This window comes from Phyllostomus hastatus, unplaced genomic scaffold (genome assembly GCF_019186645.2).
Source record: "Phyllostomus hastatus isolate PE091 unplaced genomic scaffold, TTU_PhHast_1.1 phas_scaffold_501, whole genome shotgun sequence".
Classification (NCBI taxonomy): domain Eukaryota; kingdom Metazoa; phylum Chordata; class Mammalia; order Chiroptera; family Phyllostomidae; genus Phyllostomus; species Phyllostomus hastatus.
This window is the reverse complement of record NW_025334033.1, coordinates 16,080,232-16,101,822: the sequence shown is the minus strand read 5'-3', so window position 1 is coordinate 16,101,822 and position 21,591 is coordinate 16,080,232. Positions and strand designations below refer to the sequence as shown.

The window sequence follows — 21,591 nt, the reverse complement described above, 5'->3', positions numbered from 1 at the left end:
GCCAGACTATTTTTTCATCCTTTATAGTTAATTTTTGGAATTTTGCTTTTACTTTTGCTTTTTTGTTTAGCTGTTTCCAAGATTTTTAAATTGGTATTTAAAATTGGAAAATATCACCAAAACAAATTGTGATAACAATATCAATTTTTGTAAGTTTTAGCTAGAATTCTTGGATTTCCCTAAGCTCTGTGACAGACCAAGTAAAGGTCTTAGCCAAATATTTCAAGTGAGACATAGAAGCTTGCATGGCCAGACTGAAGAGCAGGGGAAAGTACCAGCGTTACAGATGTTTAATCAACAAGTTTTATTCCACCTTTGGAAGGTATCCCTTACACTGAGGAAATAAAATCTCTAGAGAAAGGCTTCTTACCCTGTTTTCTGATTGTTTTCATATGATATACTATGACAGACTAAATGTCTTCTGCTGCAGCATAAAAACTGAACATATATAAGGATCAATTAAATAAATAAGTAAAAGATCACTATGAGCTACTCATTTGCTAAATGTTGCATAAACCAAGAAGAGTTTTCTAGTAAAGAGCAAAAGCTGAAAGGGCCCTGGGAGTTAGGCTGAAAAAAAAAACATTGAGTCCCTAGGAAAGACCACAGTTTTCTACACTACATTTTAGCCCTGTCAGGGGCTGACCATTCTACCAGGTGCTCCTGGACTCTAGAGGCAAAACTGACCTTGAGTAAAGGGCTTCTGGGTGGATTCCTAGCATTTCAACACAGCTTTTGCTTTTTCAAGTAAGTTTCTGCCAGGAGGGATGGGCATCTCTCCAGACCTCCTCCTGTGTGCTTTCCCTTCATATGGTAAAGTATATTTAGTATCAAAGACCTTTAAAATTTTGGCCCTATTTCATGGGTTTCAGATATAATATCAATTTTTATATTTATCTTTTGGTGCTGATGCATATTTTCTATTTATACTTTACAGTTTTGTTTTGTTTTTTAATGAGAGCCAGGAGAAAGATTAAAGTGACTATGTCCTTTTATGTTGGTTTTTATTATTATATTTTATTCAAACATGCAGGAAAGTATTGAGAATATTTCCCACATGCAACAAATATTTGTACTTTTCGATACTTTCTTTTCAAGTCTTTTATTTAATTCCTAAGTCTGTCCCACCCTCCCCTGAGGTAATGACTGGAGTTCTGTTTTGTCCTATACCATATAATACTGTTCTTTTTTCTGTAACATATGATAATTGTTTTTATGTTCTCTACATAAATAGTATGATATTATTTTATATTTTAATATTTAACTATAGTCAATTTTCAATAATTACAAGTACTCAGATATTACCCAATATTTTTGAATACCAGAAAAACATAGCCAAGTTACTCCATAGTTTGTAGAGACAGTAGGAAAAGTTTTGCTCTTCCAGGAAATATTACTTAGAAGCTTTTACCTCAATTACATTTGTCCCAAATTTTTCTGTTCTTCTCTTTGAATAATTTTTTCTTGTTGTTCAAGTACAGTTGTCTCCATTTTCCCCCACTACTCCCACCCACCCCACCCATCCCCACCTCCCACCCTCAAACCTAGCCCCTTTGGCATTGTCCATGTGTCCTTCAGAAGTTATTATTATTTCAATGTCCATTTTATGCTATCTAAATGAATTTTTCCAGGTAGTGTACTACCATGCTTGAAAATTTAATACTGTATGTATAATAAAATGATAATTTTCATTAGAGAAAACATAAAAATTATTTTTGCTTCTTATACACTTGATTTTTATATTAATGGAAAATCTTTATAAAATGTGTCATTTTATTTGCACATAAATATTTTAAAAATCTTTTATGTTTGACTCTAAAACATGACTAGATTTTTCTATTTATTGATGAAGTTATCTAAGCCTGGGCATCAAGTCAGAGGTTTAATGACTATTTCTTTTCATATGCTGCTCACAATTAAATTTTAATGAGTTATCTTTAATGGGTAAATCTTCCATTTGAAGCATATACTTGCTGAAGTGTATTAAGTTAATAAAGCCTTATTAGTAATATTCCTATGTGGCAGTTTATTATCATTTATAAAATGAAATACCTAAAGCATAATACAATTTTGTAACTTGTCTGAGTTCACATAACTGGTAAGTGATGGATATGAATTCTAAGCCAGTAAATTCTGGCCTTAGAGTCTGAACTTTTAACCACTTCCTATATAGCCTCTCAGTTGCTTAATTTATAGGCATGTAAATACATTAAGGCTTATATTTTTCATCATAGGATAAGAGTTGTAATTTATGAGAACTATCATAGCCTCAATCCTTCACTCATGACTAATGTGAGTGAGTTTCTAATTCTTTTCTGAAATAAAATTTTAATGGGCGAGAAGGAAAGAGGGAAAATCTTAGACGTGCCAAAAAAGGAAAAGACTTAGGAAAAACTCACTTGCTTCCCAATTTTGTATATGGAGTACTCTAGAAATAGTGAGTAATGGTTTGTAGAATTAGAAAGCCTACCCTGTGAGGCCAAGGTGGTCCAGAGGTAGAGATAGCAAAGCAGTGGAATTTCTAGTCCTATTAAAGAAATGCAGCCTCCACTAGGGAAGCACAGGTTTGCTGCACAACACTGTTTTTGGTAGGGGAACTAAAAGGGCAGGTGTACCATTTCACACAGGCAAAGATTACTTAATAAAGTTTTTCTCTGTAAAGTAAATTTTTCTGCAAACTTATGCTTATATTGTGACTACCAAGAAATCTATTTAAGGTAGAAGTCTATTCAAATCTGTGTGTTTATTTGAGCTTTGAGCCTTTTATATTTCTCTAGTGCCCTAGCCTACTTATTTTTAAAATTTTTATTGTATTTTTTCCATTAACATTTAGTCCCCATATGCCCTCCTCCACCCCTCAATCACCACACTGTTGTCTGTGTCCATGATTTCTTTTTCCTTTTTGTTCAATCCCTCTGCCCCCTAATTTCCTCCACCTTAGCTGTCATCCTGTTCTACATCTATGAGTCTCTCTCTATCTTGCTTCTTAGTTCAATTTTTTATTAGATTCTGTAAATGAATGAAATCATATGGTGTTTGTTTTTCTCTGACTGGCTTATTTCACTTAGCATAATATTCTCTAGGTCCATCCCTAGTGTCGCAAAGGGTAAAATTTTCTTTTTTATGGCCAAGTAGTATTCCACTTTTAAAATGTCCCATAGTTGTTTTATCCACTCATCTACTGATCGACACTTAGGCTCTGAGTTTTTATGTTAGTGGTCAGTGATTGCCTGTCTACATAGTGGTTCAGAGATCCAGGCTATTCCATCTTCTGGGGTCAGCATGTTGTAGAACCCCATAGTTATTAAGGTAATTTGCATCAGGAGAAAAAAAGGGGAATAGGTGTACACTCTTAAAAGTCTTGGCTCAGAAGTTATCCACATCACTTAAAATCCAACAAGCCATGAGTGAGAACAAGCCATGGATATGCCTAGACATGAAGAGGGCTAGCGAATAAAAACTGGCTGGGAAGCTGCTACATAGTGACAATTCTATACAATGGAAGAGGGAGCACACATTTTGGACAGCTAAGAGTGCTATAGACGTACAGTTAAAGAAGAATGCAGTAATCCTTGTGTATGAAGTGTGTTTGCTATGGCCAATAATGACATTTGAGCTGTCAGACAGAAATTTTGGAGAATTCACATCCACCACTATGATCTTGACAGTTTTTCAATACTTAAAGATTCCCTGATAGGTCAGTGGTGATATGAATTTCTAATGGTGTGTTAAAGAAGTGTGCAACATTTAGAAAATTTGCATAACTCACTGAACCAGTATTTTCCAAATGATCAATGCATTATATTAAAAATAATTATACATGGATTTTAGAAAGTGTGACAGCTGAGCCGATTTTAATGTAATGGAAGGCACAAAGCACAGTGATGTGGTTTCAAATTCCACATTGCTACACACTGTTAAGAAACTACAACTTCTCAAGTTTTGGAGTAGAATAAAAAATATTCACAATTATATGGAAAGGCTATTAACATATTCCTTTTTCCAACTATTGATTTGTGTGATACTTGATTTTCTTTATATACTTCAATATATAGATACACTTCAAAAATCACATCCCAACAGAAGTAGGTACTGCAACTCCCCTGTCCTGCTCTCAGATGTAAGAGATTCTTTAAGTGAGAAGCAATGTTACTCCTCTCAAATCTTTTTTCTTGAACATAATACTTTTTCCAAAAATATGCTATTTATATTTACATGAAATGAATTTATTAGTTATTTTTAATGAACTAATAAATGCTTAAAATTTATCAGTTTTAATTCCTAGTATATGAAATACTAATAGATACAAAAACCATGTAAACAAAAGTTCTTTGGTGTCTTCAGTTATTATTAAGACAATTCAGGCCCTGAGACTGGACAGTTTGAGAACCACTCTTCTATAGGAAATTGCTGTGAATGGGCCTGGCCCATGACATCTGAGAACTACCAAATCCCACTTAACAGTTTCACACTTTCTGTGTTGCCTATCTCCAAGCTGGACTCAGTCATCACTGTGAAGAATCCCCCACACATAAAACTCAGATAATTTATTTACTCAGGACATAAGTATGTTTGGATTTGGGGGGGGGGTGTTGTTTTTTTTAACAGATTCTAATGTTTCCTCGGGTCTGATATATTTAACTTGCACATAAAGGACTTGAATGTCCATAAGCATGTCATATAACCCCTCTTAACCTTATTTTTCCTCCTGAAAAAAAATTAGAATAGATTTTTTCTATATTCCTTTTGTCTAACATTTTCTTTCCCTATAACTTGTATCCGTAGGTGCTGAATAATCTTCCAAAGTGGTGGTTGACTATTGAGGCGGTATTAGCAACTGGGACTGGTAGCTTAGATTTGTTATTTTAAAGCTTTTACCCTCTATAGTTCTCTCCCTATCTCTGCCTTTGTGAGATTGACACCTTGATCTGTGTGCTGTAGCAACGCCAAGGCAGGTCAAGTGCAGACCCTGGGTAAACATGAGTATACTCTCATATACATGCATGTGTGCACATGTGTCTTTTCAGGAATAAAATAACTCATGCTCCATGTATACTGATGTCTCAGATTGCTTCTTCTAACCCAAAACATATTTAAAACCTATTTTTTTCTTCTTCACATTTGAGATGCTTACTTTCATGTGGGATTAACTTTTCTTCAGAACTTTAAACAAAGAGAACTTTCCATTTTTTGTTTTTAATGAAGTAAACACAGCAGGTAGTTAAAATTTGCCTTCCAAACAAAATGGCATATCTCCCTTTTTAGGACTGGGATGTAAGCAGTTATTGAGTGCAAGTATCTGGAATGACCCAGGATTTACAAATCAACTTCCCTTAACCAGTGTATTGTTAGATTATTTACAAGACTAGGGTTTTTTTTTACATTTTTATTGTTAATCAAATATAGTTGTCTCCATTTTCTCCCCACTACTCCCTGATACCCCAGCCATTCCCACTGAAATAAGCCAGGCTGTGAAAGACAAGACTAGTTTTAATGTTCATTTCTCTTCTTATGGTAACAATACCATATAACCTTTTAAACTCAGATGAAGATCTTTTTAAAAATATTTTTATACCTCTCCCCTAATTTTGAAACCCAATTTTTCCTTTTTATCAGGACTTTAAGGTTAAAATATTAACAGACTTCATGATTTTTATAAACTATAGTTTAAACCACAAGCAAATTTAAAAATCCTTATAATCAGTTAACATGTAGCTTTTAAGTACCTGTGTGCAATTACTGCACACAGTGCTATGGGGAGATAAAAATTTAAAAAAGAAAGAAAGTAGTTACTCATACACAAGTTCAAGTTGATATTTAACAAATGACATGTTCCAGAAATAAAGTATTAGCCAGATGGATGAGCTAGTTAAACTTTAATTTACACCTCTGTCATTTTGCCACCACTTCACTGTTACTGATGCTTAGAGACAATTAAAAAGTAAACCTTAAAACTTGGCAATAAAGTAGCCCTCTGAAAATTAAGCCAGTAAAATCTCAGCATTATGCTTTTCATTATGCATCATTGAAAAAAAAGCAACAAGAAATTTGCATGGCTAAAGAGTGAGGAAACTCCCAAGACACTGGATGACCAGAAATATAAATTCCTAATGTGGTAATAATTCAAAAGTTGTATTATTATATTGTTATTGGTTGCACTTTACACTGTATGGAGAAAGACTATATAAACACAAGTGGGGTAGACACCATGTGGCATATGATAGAGGTGGCCCAAAGAAACAGAAACCAGCAGTATTTCTACAGAACTCTCCAGGTTTGATCTTTGTGAACTTGGTTTCACAATAATTTAGGTAATATATCTTTTAAAACTATTTTACCTCTCTTTACTTTGATGCAGTGCTCACCAAGTAACTTTCTAATTACTAATTTAGCTTTCAAGATAATTTTTCATGGTCTCCCATAGGGTGACCTGCAAATCCCAGCCCCAGATATGTTGGTCATCAATTGGTAGCAGTGGTCAGAGGGGCTGGATAGCATAAAAAAGCAATGTGTTTTATTGTATTATAAAATGCATTAATATACCCTGTTGGGTGACATGGAAATGTCATGACAAGTGAATAATAAGAATTATAATACTTCTGAGAGTCACTAGTTTGAACAAAACAGTTGCAACTACATTTGTATTGTGCCTAAACATTGACATAATGCTTCATAGTCAGGTATGCTCATTATTCTGTTACTGACCTGGAAGTGGTTTATCCATTTATTTACTGAATACTTACTGAGTGCTTACTTTGTGACAGACACTGCTAAAGGTACTTTGAGATATGCATGGGAGCAAAACAGATAAGATCCTTTCTCTGTAAAATGAATGGCCTAGTGATGAGATAAACACAATGGACTAAGGAAACTTTATGGTTTTTGTTGAGCAGTGAGACAATTGGACAGGTAAGGTAGAGCCAATTGTTTGACAGTTTTGGACACTATTTTAAGGAATTTAAATGCAGTAGGATATAAGGAGCCAGCATGGGCTCTTTAAGTGGCAACTGAAACAGCCAAAGTCACATTTAGGGAAGACCAAGGAATTAGGTAGCATCTAAGATGAGAAGGAACTTGAGACAGAAGAATGATTAGGGAACAATGGCTAACCTCTAAACATGAGTCTAGACACTGATGAGGTTGAAGAAGAACCAAGAAACATGCATCTGAGATATTGAGAAAGAAGACGCTAGCTGAGTTTTGGTGATACTAGATAGTCAAAGGGAAGCAGAGACAAGAATAAAAGCTGACCAAATTTTGAGCATAAATATCAGCAAGAATATTTATCCATTCCCATGTACTATTGGTTAAAATACATATTTAGAAAAGTTTTCTGAAAATCAGTTTTTCAAATTGCATTCTTAAAAGAATTTTTGGTCCAATATTTCTATTTCTTATAGTCATCTTAAAGAAATAATCAGAAGCATAAATAAGCATGTACAAAAAATTTATATTTATGTTAGTTAAAAATTTGAAACAACCAAAATAACCAGCCATAGAAGATCAGTTTAATAAAGAAGAGTAAAGTAGAATTCCTCTCATCCAATCTAGAAGATTCATTAATTTGTTGACTAGTAGAAAAATGTTATTAAAGTGGGGAATCATTAAATTGATATATACAAGCCTTAAAATTTTTATTTCAAACATTACATATGTCCATCTGTCAATTTCTGAAAGGTTATGGCCTTTCCTCTGAGTATTATTCTAATAATTATATTGCCCATCAAATAGTATCTACAATGTCTAGTTTGAATTTCTTTAAAATGGACTGAGATTTCAATATTTACCAAGCAATCTAAACATATAACTCTATATTTTTATTATTCTTTCCAGTTGTCTTCCCATACCTAATTTAGCATTTAAGTTTTTAATCACTTTGTTCATGACCTCCATAAGCCACTCGAAGAACTTTGGCTTCTCTTTTGAGTAATGTGGAAAATAATTGCAGCTTTAAACACAAGAATTACATTATCTGAAATATAATTTAACAGAATCAAACTAGCTGTTCTGTCTGAGAATGGACTGTGGGGTGGGTAGGGGAGGGGGGACTTGGGCGTCTTGTACTCCATGGTTGTTTCAATGCAGTCTGTCTCATGTTTGCATTTCCTTTTAGCCTCAATCATGAAAAGCAAAAACATGGAGGCATCTAGGAAAACTAGGGATCCAAAAATCACTAAGTATGGAATTAGGTAAAAAGCAGCATAAGTCTTGTGGTGTTTATGGAAGAATCAAAGATAAAGAACCAGGTATAGTTCCTAAAGAGACATCCCCCTCCCTGCCCCATGTAGCCAACCGTTCTCCAATGCATAGGCTAATTAGAATTCCCTGGGAAGTTTTAGAAACACCATTGCCTGGGCCCCATCCAGGATACGCTGATGCAGCTGACCTGGGTAGGGGGGAGCCTAGAAATCATTTTCCTTAAAATCCCAGGTAATTCCAGTATACATCTAGCAATAAAATCAATTATTTTCAAGTCTTTAGGGGTTTTCTTATCCTCAGATAGTCTTGGGCAACTTGTGATTGATTGCCTCCACCATCCAAACTCACTGTGGCTTGAGGAATTTCGGTTGGCATCTATGATCTTTCTGTCTTGAGGCAGGGCAGTGGAGGGGAGGATTATCTTCAGGTTGGCTCTGAAGGCAAGGGCATTTCCTTCATGTGGAGGCAAAGTAATATGGTTAGTTTTACAGCTCCATTAGGACTCTGAGGAGGCATAACTTAAGCTGGAGGCAGTCCAGAACTGTGGTTCAAATTTTTTCTCAGAGAACAAACTATACAGTATCCCTCAGGGAAAGATCAAGAATGTTGTCACACAGAATATACCTAGTTCTTTCTCTGCTGAATGGCTCACCATGGAAAGCCATGAATTACTCCTATGAGGCACTAAAGAACCCTGTGTGTGGCAGTGGCCTTAAAACTATCCAGTTTATGACTTAAAATGGCTTCCAATGATCCCTGCTTTCTAGTAGTTGTGCCCATATGTAACTTCCTACCCTTGAGTGTAGCAGAAGTGATGGAACATTCCTTTCAAGATTAGGTTATAAACATACAGTGGCTTCCCTTTTAGGCATACTCTCTCATTCTCTGATCACTTGCTTTATGGGAAACGAACTGCCATGTTTTAAGTTATGCTATTGAGAGGCCCATGTGGTGAGGAAGTGATGTTTTGAGCCAGCAGCTAGTAAGGATCTAAGGGGGATTCCTCTCTGCGTTGAGCATTGAGATAATAGTAGATGTCTGCAGGCCTGGCCAACACCTTTTTGCAGCCTTGTAAAAGATTGTAACTAGTGACACCTAGTGAAAACATGCCCAGGTTCCTGAGCACATAAACTATGGGGTAATAAATAGTTGCTGTTTAAGCCACTAACTTATAAAATAATGTGTTACACAACAATAGATAACTAAGACATGGCTGGATTGATCAAGAGAAAGATCTGCCATCTTCAAGCTAAATGTTATTGTTCAGCTCACATTTAATTATTAGAATATAAATGTGCATAACTCCTTATAAATTTAATAATGAGGATTTAGAAACTGAAGTCATGCAATAATCAGAAAGTAAAAAAAGAGCCATCTTCTCAGGTGAGAGTGAATACAGGTATTATTAGGAAGAAACCAGGACTTTATTATTTCTAGCTTCCTGTCGAATCTCCTCAACTCAAAAGTAATAAATTTTCTCGACAAACCATTCAAAGTAAGAGGATAAGTGGGACCATATGTGAACCTAAAGAAACATCACCTTCATTGAAAACAGCTGTTTAGTTGAATAGATATAGAAGTAAAATAAAGTAGCCTGACAACAATACTGAAACAGTTAGACATTGAGTTTTAATGAACTATTTCATGTTATGATACACTAACCACAGAGGCCAATTCAATATTCTCTGAAAACTCTGTTTTGGGGTGATCATAGAAATGGGTAAGGCTGATGATCATCTGGTACCAATAGGTTAGTCACAATGATCTGCATCTATTCTGATAAATCAGTGGTATACAAGGTCTGTCCAGAAAAAGTCCAGCCAGTGTTAATATAACAAGAACTGTTTGTGCAACATCCATGTAACCTGGCAACCAAGGAGACTGGACTGGAATACACTGTGTGAACAATGACGACTTCACTGTATTAGTCAGCGGGGGTGGTAGATGCCATTGAGTGAGCATGCATATTGGGTGGCCATAGCATCCAAAATGATTGAGCAAATAGAGCAATGAATTGGCATGAAATTTTGTGTTAAGCTTGAACATTCCTCTGTGGAAACTATTTGGATGATTCAGAAGGCCACAGCTATGGGCAACCGGTGATTGGCAGCTTCATCACAACAACATGCCTGCTCATGCATCACGTCTCAAATAGAGCTTTTTAGTGGAACATTAAATCACCCAGGTGACTCAGACCCCCCACAGCCCAGATTTGGCACCCTGAGACTTCTGGCTTTTCTGCAAACTAAAATTACCTTTGAAAAGGAAAAGATTTCAGACCATCAATGAGATTCAGGAAAATCAATGAGCCAGCTAGCTGATGGCTGTTGGGAGAACTGCGTGAGGTCCCAAGATGACTACTTTGAAGGGGACTGAGGTATCATTGTCCTATGTACAAAGTTTCTTTTATCTTGTATCTTCTTCAGTAAATGTCTCTATTTTTCATAGTACATGGCTGGATACCTTCTGGACAGACCTCATATTCTGATTGACCATTAACCACTCATGCTACATAGTTACATATTTTTAATATTGCCCTTGTTCTTAGAGAACTTTAAGTAACATTTTGGTTTTCTTTAGCCATGTGACATCTGTGTGTAAATTGGACTAAGAGGGTACAGATCTCTTGTGTCTTATTCATGCCCAAGTATATGGCACTAGGGTAGTGGTATAAATGAAGCCATGTGATAAACCTTGTACATCTTTCTGATGCATAACTTTTACTCACTGTTGTCAATATCATATTAAAACAAACACAAATGTATTATGAAATAAAATGCAAAATTTACATGTGTCTTAAGAGAGAGGATATTTTTTTAAATTATGTCTTTGGTGGATTACCTTAGACTCTCATCTCTACCTCTATTATTGGCATTTCAGTAGAAAATTGTGAGAGGCACTGATTTAGGGTATTTGTCATTATGGAGTTGCTTTTACCACAGTTGTTCCCATAGTCCATCTCTGTTTTCTTTATCACCCTGGAGAACCAAAAGTGCAACTCCAGAGAAGGAAAGTAAGAATTTTTCTGCAGCATGTGTGCTCTTTTATCAAGTTTAATTTATAGCCAACTCAAAGGCTGACAATTTATATTTCAGCTTTTTTATGTGAAAATATTTTGGTTCACTAATTGCATTGAATGTAACTTCTTGCCCTGGCTGGCGTGGCTCAGTTGGTTGGAGCATTGTCCCACAAACTGAACATTATGGGTTCCAGTCCCAGTCAGGACACATACCTACCTATCTTGCAGGTTTGGTTCCTAGTTAGGGTGCATGGGAGAGGTAGCCAATTGATGTTTCTCTCTCACAGTGATGTTTCTCTCCCTGTCTCACCCTCCTTTCCCCTCTCTCTAAAATTAATAAGCATTTCCTCAGGTGAGGATTAAAAAAATCTTTATCACTTCTATGACTAACAATTTGTAGTCTTAATTTTTTCTTCCTAATTATTAGAAATCTATGTATTTAACAATATTCTCTTTGAAAGACCATTTTAAGAAAAGGTTAATCTGTTTATCTGGATATTGTGCACAATGCTCTCCATTTGCAAATAAAGAGGTGCATGTAAGTGTTGAATAGGAATTAGGATTATAAATTGCATAAGTTTTTCATTCTTTTGAGTAAGAGCATCATGGTATAGACTAATCAATTGTGTATGAAGTGAATTTCCAAAACATGTCATGTTTTCATGTGAAATATAAAGATCATATCTCAATAGATTTCTTTAAATGAGATCACTAGATAGTAATCCCAACAGTCTAAGAGTAGGAAGCACATTCTAAGTGCCCCAGATTCTTGTGACAGATCTCTACCTACCCAGCTATATGACTTTGGATGGATCACCATCTTCATTTCCTGGTCTGCATATGAGCAAGAGGTACTTAGGCCCCTTGCAGTTCTAAGATTCTAAAATTCTAAGCATATGTAAAAGGATATGTAACTGGTGCAGATTTCCTAAAATTTGCATGATAAATGTAAAAAATGGGGGACAAATAATTAAAAGTGCTTCTAGAAACACTACCAGATTGGAATTAGTGCTAAATACTGGTTTATTTAATTCAGCATTGCTGTAAAACTGGATCATAACTTCATAGTCAAAGAATATTAGGTCCTAACAACTTGTATCTTGTGTGCATATATACTATTTCTGCTTAAATTTCATATAATCATATTTCACCCTAACTTTTGCCTCCTTGAACAACCAAAAGGACAACAACAAATTTAAAAAGAAAAAATAACCAGAACTGCCAGAAAATCAAACTGTATGGAAGTCCGGCAACCAAGGAGTTAAAGAAGAAACATTTATTCAGACCAGTAGGAAAAGCAGGGAAGACACATGTCTAGGCAGCAGCTAGACAGCAGCTAGAGGACCAGGCGGGCAAGATGGCAACTTGTGGATCAGGCAGTCCCGTATTTGCATGCAGATAAACCAGAAGGAACAACTGGGGAGCGAGATAGACTGTTCAACCCAGGGTTTCGGTGTGGGAAAATAAAGCCTCAGAACCTCTGACTATAAAAATCTGTGGGGGTTGTAGCAGTGTTATAAACTACCAGCCTCATAGGAGAGTTCATTAGAGAGACCCACGGGGCCCTAAAATGTACTCAAACACACCTGCCTGGGAATCAGCACCAGAAGGGCCCAATTTGCTTGTGGGTAGTGGGGGAAGTGACTGAAAGCTGGAAGAGAGTCAGAGAGTCGAGCAAGCAACACTGTTCCCTCTCAGACCCCTCCCCCACCTACAGCACCACAACACAGTGATGTGGGTTGTCCTGCAAATTAGAGGAAAAGGTGAAGGCTATGCAAAGTGAAATAAAGAAAAATGTGCAGGGAACCATACAGGAAGGGAAAGAAAAGTGGACTCAAATCAATGATTTGGAGCAGGAGGAAGAAATAAACACTTGACCAGAACAGAATAAAGAAATAAGAATTCAAAAAAATGAGGAGAGGCTTAGGAACCTCTGGGACAACTTTATATGTTCCAACATCTAAATCATAGGGGTGCCAGAAGGAGAAGAGGAAGAGCAAGAAATTGGAAACCCATTGGAAAAAAGAATGAAGGAGAACTTCCCCAATCTGGCAAAGGAAATAGACTTTCAGGAAGTCCAGGAAACCCAGAGAGTCCCAAAGAAGTTGGACCCAAGGAAGCACACGCCAAGGCACATCATAATTACATTACCCAAGATTAAAGAGAGGGACAGAATCTTAAAAGCAGCAAGAAAAAGGTAGACAGTTACCTACAAAGGAGTTCCCATAAGACTATCAGCTGATTTCTCAAAAGAAACCTTGCAGGCAAGAAGGGGCTGGAAAGACGTATTCCAAGTCATGACAAGCAAGGATCTATATCCAAGATTACTCTATCCAGCAAAGCTATCATTTGGAATGGAAGGGCAGATAAAGTGCTTCCCAGATAAGGTCAAGTTAAAGGAGTTCATCATCACCAAGCCCTTATTATATGAAATGTTAAAGGGACTTATCTAAAAAAAGAAGGTGATCAAAAATATGAACAGTAAAATAACAATAAACTCACAGCTATCAGCAACTGAACCTAAAAAAGACAAAAACAAAAACAAAATAAGCAAACAACTAGAACAGGAACAGAATCACAGAAATGGAGATCACGTGGAGGGTTATCAGTAGGAAAGGGGAGTGGGGAGAATGGGGGAAAAGGTACAGGGAATAAGAAGCATAAATGGTAGGTACAATACAGACAGGAGGAAGTTAAGAATAGTGTAGGAAATGGAGAAGCCAAAGAACTGATATGTACAACCCATGGACATGAACTAAGGGAAGAAATGGAGGGGGGGAGGAATAAAAGGGAGAAAAAAATGGGAAAACTGTAATACCATAATCAATAAAATATATTTTACAAAAGTAAAAATAAAAATGAAATAAAATTCATCTAATTATGAATTTTCTTTGATACTCAAACAGTAATTCAATCTATATAAAAATTGATTATGGACAGACATTCTGCTAGGTACTAAAGAGATAAATATAAAACACATAGGTCCTCTTCTGCCCTCACACATTCACAAGACTCCATTCACAGAAGCCTGATCCGGGAACCTATGCTAGTAAGGTCCTTGAGTCAGATGACAGTGAAAAATATCATGGCACCTCCCCAGAGTATGTCTGAGAAAGAGTGGTTCTTTCTAGCTTCTTGCAGCCTGGTCATGTAGGTGAGCTACAAGAAAATCAATTGAATCTGTCATTTCTATTCATTTAGCCATTTCATGTATCTCTCTTCTATGAATGCATTACCAAGTAATATTTATATAAAACAAAGGATATTGAATGACAAGTATTTTAAATTTAAAACCATCATGGTGAGCATATCAATAGTATAATTTGTATCAATTGTTGACCTCCTATTAATGAATATATAAAGCACTACCAAAATCTGCCAATGGAAGAGTTATGTGTAAATTTATTTTTCTGATAAGTACATTATCTATAGCCATTTTGATATTGAGGGCTTCAAGAGTCTGTTTTTGGGCATTGTGCTCTTGCACAATCTAACAGGGAAGCAACTTTTGATGCTGCCATACTCTGAATGTCAAGATTTCTAGAGATTAGAAAAATTATACTAACTTGAAATATGCATGTTTTTAAAATATGGTACAACTGATAAACTCAAATGTAGTCTAACTTTAAATTCTGTAAGTTCTTTTAACTTACATGATTCAATTCTAATTGACAAGAGTATGTGGCAAAACATATTTCACATTTTTGCATTGTTCCCTGTGAGACATCTATTGTAAGAATTGCTGCAGGCTGTCGTTTTTGTCTGTCATCCAGGATTTGCTGGCCCATGTGTTGTGTACTGGACTTAGTGCTGGTCACGAGGAGGAGGGGAACTTGCAGTTGAGCCAGCCTGTTTTGTTATTGCTTTAGAATTAAAAGCATATGAAACAGATACAGCTTATTAAGGTTGTTTTTTATAAATAACATAAACTTAACAAAACAATAAAGTTCATATACAACTTAAAATAGAGTTTAATGCTATAACCACCGAAAAAGCATGATTATTTGTGGGGAAAACATTATTAAAAGCCATATTCCTGAATATGAATTATACAAAAGATAGATTATATTACTTGAATTTTAACTTTCAGGGATTATAAAATGTTATTTTGTGGCAAGTGAGATGAAGTACAGTATTATCATCATTATTGCTATTTATACACAAGATTTTTGAAAATACCCTTGTAGCAATACCCTTTCAATTTGAGCAGCATTACAAATTTTGTTCCTGTTAATAAGCACAAAAAAATGTTCTAATCATATACTTTTATACAACTACCTATTTGATTTAATTTCATAATAGAATTTTTGAGAGAATATTTCTTCTTTTCTGATCAGTGTTTGAATGAATTATGACTTTTTACTAGAAAGCATTTCAAATACTGCTCATCTTCCATAGTTAGCATTGGCTTGATTATCTGACAAGTCATTCCAGCAGCCTTCGGGTCTGACACATCTTATATAACATCATCTGCATTATTATTATTATAGCAGCCATTTAATAAGCAGATAGGAATATTTAAATAATCATCAGATAATCAAATCTAACATACTCTTAAGGGTAAATTAATTTAAGAAAAAACATTACTATTACTAACATCATGATTGTACAACCAGTTTTACAATTTTTTACAACTTTTAGTTACTAAATCTGATTTTTGTGTTTATTTTTCAAATCTTTCTTTAATGCAGTCTCTTAAAATAAACATAAATGCGCAAGTCCAGCTTGATCAGTTTTTCAGTAGTTTTCCAGCCTTTCTTGGTTATTTAAAAAAAAAAGAAAGAGAAAAGGAAAGGAAAGAAGAGAAGAAAAAAGAAAACAGTCCACTTAAAGAAATCTCCCTGCTGGAACTGGTTTCTTATATACCATATACAATTAGGTTATTGCCATAGGAAGAAAGTGAGCTGTTTTTTGTTCTTTCTTTGTTTTTCTCCCTCTTACAGGAACCCCCTTCTGATTTAAGGCAACAAACATTTCTCCTCCACTGTGTGTCCATTTAGCTGATGCATATGTGTTGTAATGGTTTTCCAGAATTAATTCTTTGAAGTTACAATCTTCATTGCATTCTTTCTGTTAAAACAACAAACAAATGACATTATCCAAATGATTTTTAGAGGGACTCAATTAAACAAAGAGGAAGCAGTAATATTTAGTAGAACTAAAACATATATGAGGTGGGTGTAATGAAGTTAATTAGATATAGGTTCGCATATTTGCAAAAATAAATGACATCTTAATGTTTTTTTTAGAAGATAAAATGATACACATTTGGTTATGCAACAGATTTCCAAACATGTGGCTTTTGGCAGTCAGTTGCTACTGTTCTTTAATATTAGGAGCTATTTCCCCTTAATTAGCAGCTCTCATGTTACTATGCCCAAGTCACTCAATCCCTGACCACTGAGACTTGGATATAATTAGCACAGCTTCTGCCTCCCTCAGCTCAAAGACGTATTTCACAACCATTCTTCATTTTCTACACTGTCTGCCAAACAGTGATGGAAAGTGATGGAAGTGATGGAAAGTGATGGAAAGTGATGGAAGTGATGGAAAATGAAAAGTTAATTTATTGGTTCATCCATCCAACTACTCATTCATTTCTTTGGTTAAACCTGTATTTTTATATAATTAGCTTGTGCCAGGTATTGTGCCTAACTGTGGGAATACAAAGGAAGATCAATTTTTTTTCCTGTGGGATGAACTGTTCCATATTTCACATTGTAATAAAGTGGGAACAGTGGGAATGCTTGCAGTTCAAAGTCCATGATTTTGAGATTAATGTTGATAAACACATTTTTGAATTTTTTCCCAAGAATTTTTATGTCAGCAATGTACAAATTGGGTAAACTTTAACATAAAGGGCTTTACTACTGATAGAGAGAAATTTTAGGTTTTAGATTTTAAGTATCTAAAATGCACATGGATTATTAGAACTGGAAGAATTTTTAGAGATTAGTTTTACTCAATTTACAGATGGAGAAACCAAAGTCCAGAGAGCTAAGCAATTTGTCCACTCATTCAAAAAACATTTTTCTTAATGCTTGAATATAAAATATTGTAATGAAATCATTAAATTATAAGATTAGAGAGAAATTAATTTCATTTTTACTCTTCAGAAAGGAAAGATGTTCTTGATAAACATGAGTTTGAAAAATTAAGGCTAAGCTATCAATTATTAATACCTTTGCATAGAGTTTCCCTTCCTTGTTCATTGCAAGAAAATATTCACTCTCCACCCCTTTGATTGCCACAATTCCAACCTCCACTGTCCTGATTTCCATGATATCTGCAAGGAATCACAGAAAGATATGTCAGTTATTCATTCAGCTTTGCAGGTTATACAAGAATGACCATTTGTCTTTATTTCTGTCTTATTAGTAAGTTGTTAAGATTATGAATATGATTATTTAATTAGCCCGAACCCCCTTTAACACATGCATACAAATGCCAGATTGCTAGTTCTTATTAAGTATGTGCAAACTACTGATTTTTTTATTTTGTGGAAATATGTATCTGGATTGAAATAAATAGTTACATATTTGAGCTTAGCTTTTTCTCCTCTAGAGTAACATTTCTTTTTTAAATTAATTAATTTATTTTTATTGTTGTTCAAATACATAGTCTCTATTCCTCCCCACCCCACCCATCCCTGCCTCCCACCCTTGATCCTACCCCCTTTGGCTTTGTACATTTCTAATTTATAAAAATAATAACAATAATAATAATAGCTAAAGTTTAGTGAACTCATACCACATGCTAAGAATTGTTCCAGTGCTTATGTGTTAACCCATCTACTTATCACCAAGACTATGGAGACATGTGCTCTTCTTATACCCAGTTTACAGATCAAGAAACTTAGGCATAGAGAAATTTAGTAATTTGCCCAAATTCTCCTAGCTGGTAAGTGGCAGAAGTAGTACTTGAACCCAGATGGCCTGTTTCTTAATCATTATGTAATACTATAACAGTATATAATAAGCTAACATCTTAACTTTTCTACTTAAAATTTGTCTTAAAAATTAGTGCTAACAGAATATCTCTTGAATATACTGAAATTGAATAAAGATCCAGTTAAAGCAATTGTAAATGATGGTAAACAGAGCCTAGCCTTCAAAAAAATTAATAGTCAGTTTTTTGATACATGAAAAGATAACTTAAAACCAAATTATGAATCCTCCTCATATGTTATTTTATAAATCTATACCTTTCCAATTGATTGTTTCATCTTTGTTGAAATTAGTTTTACAAAGCATGTATTATAGTTACCACGAGATTGTTAACCTATTATTTTTATTATATATCTTTTACATGTGTGCTATATTTTAGTGGCTCATACTAAATACAGTAAAACCTTAAGAAATTTTAAAAATTGATTTTGGAATTAAAAGTTTAGTGAACCTTTTTATGTAATTGCTGTTAATGATACTTTCAACATGAAGATGCAAACAAGGGACATTCCCTTTCCTGTGCCTTGCACAATACAAAGAAAATTCCAAGTGAATATTATCTGAACACATTGAGACTCCCAAAGCTGTATTCTAAGATATTCATTTAATTAAAGGAAAATCTGATGTTTTACTCCATGCCTCTACTTCATTCTCTTACTTATTCTTTCAATTCAGTTTTCCTGTTTGGAGGATAAAATTGTTACCCCCTTCACTGGGACTGATGCAGCCCAGTTAATATTTGTCATCTGCCACACACATGTGCTGTGTACAGAAGCCATTTTTCAGTCTCCCACACTTGGCCCTTGTCGGGGCTCCAGATGAGCATTCTGCAGCTGCTCATCTAGAATAAGGGTCTACAAAGAAAATGCAAAAAAAATCGATATTACTCTTTTTAAGTGTTCATGAAGCATTGTCAGAATGCATAGTACTATACTATAATTTTAGGGTACAAATTAAGAAAAATAGCCCTGGTTTCTGAATTCCAGAAGTTAAAAATCTAATATAAGCAGCAAACACATCTGTAAATATACCTTAAGTGAAAGAGAAAAAAATTGTTTTGGAAAACGGAGCCCTGAAGAGGAAGTTAAGGGAAATTCTAGCAATAGTTTGCAAGCATATGAAGGCTGTGGTGCTGATGCATTTGTGCAGCGTTTAGCAAATCCTCACTGTGAGCCGGTTCGGTGCCAGGTTGGTTCAGAGACAAACCAGCCCTCTTGGAGCACTCTGTCTGGTGACTGGCTCTTCTCTGTATTCATTGAAGGAATACCAATGGGAAATAATTTACTATGCCACAGAGTCTGATTAGGTTAAATGTGAACTAATATAATGAATCATACTGAAGAAATTCACTGATTTAACATACTCATATTTGCAATACCTTCAAAATTGAGTAAATACATCTATTTAAAGATGTATGAAACAGTTGGTTTCTAAAGATCTTACCAGTGTAAAATGATATGAAGTCAGTGTTTTCTTTATTTTCAAGTCCATTTACTCCTGCTTTTCCTCCCTTTATTCAATATTATATATTTTTCTTAGAAAAGTACTGATGAATAGGCTTAGGATGTCTTTCATACTCAGTTGTAACTAGGGAATGGAATCTGTAATGTTCGCTGACTTGTCTTTAATAGGCCAGCTGTCCGACAATATAACTTGATAGAGGCATTGCTAATTATGACATGTAGACATCTTCCCTTTCGGGTCCAGTAGTGACAGTATGTTCCTATTGTCCCATTTCCAAACCCCTGTGGTCTCTGTCCCCTGCCTGTCCATTGCTCATTTTATCTTTATTGCCCTCTGTCAAGTGTCACCACTTAGTAAGTAAGGAACATTGTTAATTGTACCCCTCCACATATTGGGATTCAGGCTACCAAAGAACTTCAGGTTTCTAACAACCCAGTTCAAAAGGGAGCTATCTGAACCAATAGCTTATCAAAATAGATACACAGATGGCAAATAAGCATATGAAAAGGTTCAATCTTTAAAGATTCTATCCTTACTTGGTATTACAATAGACTTGCAAATGATAAGGTTCCTGATTCAGGAATGTTCTTAATTGTTTGATGTATTTAAAAAATATCTTTCACTAGAAAATCAACAGATTTAAAAGTAGAATACCTGGAAGAGCATTAAGTAGTGTTGGCAGAGTCAATAACCCCTCAACCCTGACTTTCTAGTCTGTTTTCTCCTCTTTTATTCAAGAAAACCCCAGAATGAAAAAAATAAAGTTCAAGTACAGAATGGGGAAGTGATGTTCCTACACATCCGCAAAGACCTGCAGAATTCACTGTTTATGGTACCCTGCCCTCCAAACCAAAAGCCAGGCAGTCGCTCAGAAAATATAATATAAAAATATATAACATGCCAATATTAAGTTAGCTAATCAACCAAGCAAGTGAATTGTACCTGTTTTTTTTTTTGGTCTATTGTATATCCTTGCCTCGTAGGAGTCAAATATAAAACTTAGTCTTTTTGTTGGTCTGGATTCATATTTAAGAGAAGATTATGTGTATAAGGAACATAATAAATTTGTTTCCAAAGATGGAAGGCATATTGCATGGGTGCATCAATTTGTTAGTGACTGTGGTAGCATAATGATAAAGTTCAAAAAATAAATAGATAAAAGAAAAGGATCATCTCACATAACAGAACATGAAAAATGAGACAACATGTCAAGTACATTGGCCTTTAGCCTTGTTAACAATACTTTTGTTAACAATATTGTCAACCATAGTATCAATTCATTACTTAGTATGTCACCAGTACGAACTAGGAAAAATGCCCAAAATGACTTTCCTGAATTTTTTTCTGTAATTAATTTCTGTTGAAGTCATATGAGCTTACCTAAACCATTTTGCTTATTTGTTTTTTAAACCTGACTCATACTTGCAATGAGGAATGAGGAACCTTGGTATACCTCCCATGGAGGTTACTTTTTTAAAGAGCTACCCAGCATCTATTTCCAGAATTTAAGGTGTTTCCCTAATTTATTTCAAAAATTAATGCCAGTTCTTTGTTCTTATTACCAACATGATTTATGATTCTAAAGTGTTTTAATGTTCCTGATTTAAAATTTTTTATTTTATTAATAATTTTTATTTTAGTTCAGTTTTAGATTCGCAACAAAATTGAGGGAAAGTTACAGAGACCTCCCACACAACCCCTCCCCCCACACATGCACAGCTCCCCCATTGTCAGCATCCCTCACCAGAGGGTACATTTGTTACAACTGATGCACCTACACTGCCACATCACTATCACCCAGAGTCCATCATTTACATTATGGTTTACTGTTGGTGGTACACATTCTATTGATTTGTACATATACCTGTCATTATTGTATCATACAGAGTAATTTTATTGCCCTAAAAATCTTCAGTGCTCTGCCTTTTCATCCTTCTCTCCTCATACCCAACCCCTGGCAAC

At 35.0% G+C, this 21,591-nt stretch overlaps 2 protein-coding genes across 2 annotated transcripts in view; one reads left to right on the top strand and one right to left on the bottom strand.

Moving 5' to 3' along the window:
* The window catches only part of FAM227B (family with sequence similarity 227 member B), a 189,486-nt gene that overhangs the window by 35,973 nt on the left and 131,922 nt on the right, over positions 1–21,591 (top strand). The window lies entirely within an intron of this gene.
* Positions 15,172–21,591, bottom strand: part of FGF7 (fibroblast growth factor 7) — a 69,818-nt gene continuing 63,398 nt past the window's right edge. The window contains exons 3-4 of the mRNA XM_045822331.1: positions 17,401–17,504; positions 15,172–16,288 (exon numbers count right to left, since the gene is read on the bottom strand). Of these exons, the coding sequence (XP_045678287.1) occupies positions 16,094–16,288; positions 17,401–17,504 (299 nt within the window). The 3' untranslated portion in view covers positions 15,172–16,093. The remainder of the gene's footprint in view (positions 16,289–17,400; positions 17,505–21,591) is intronic.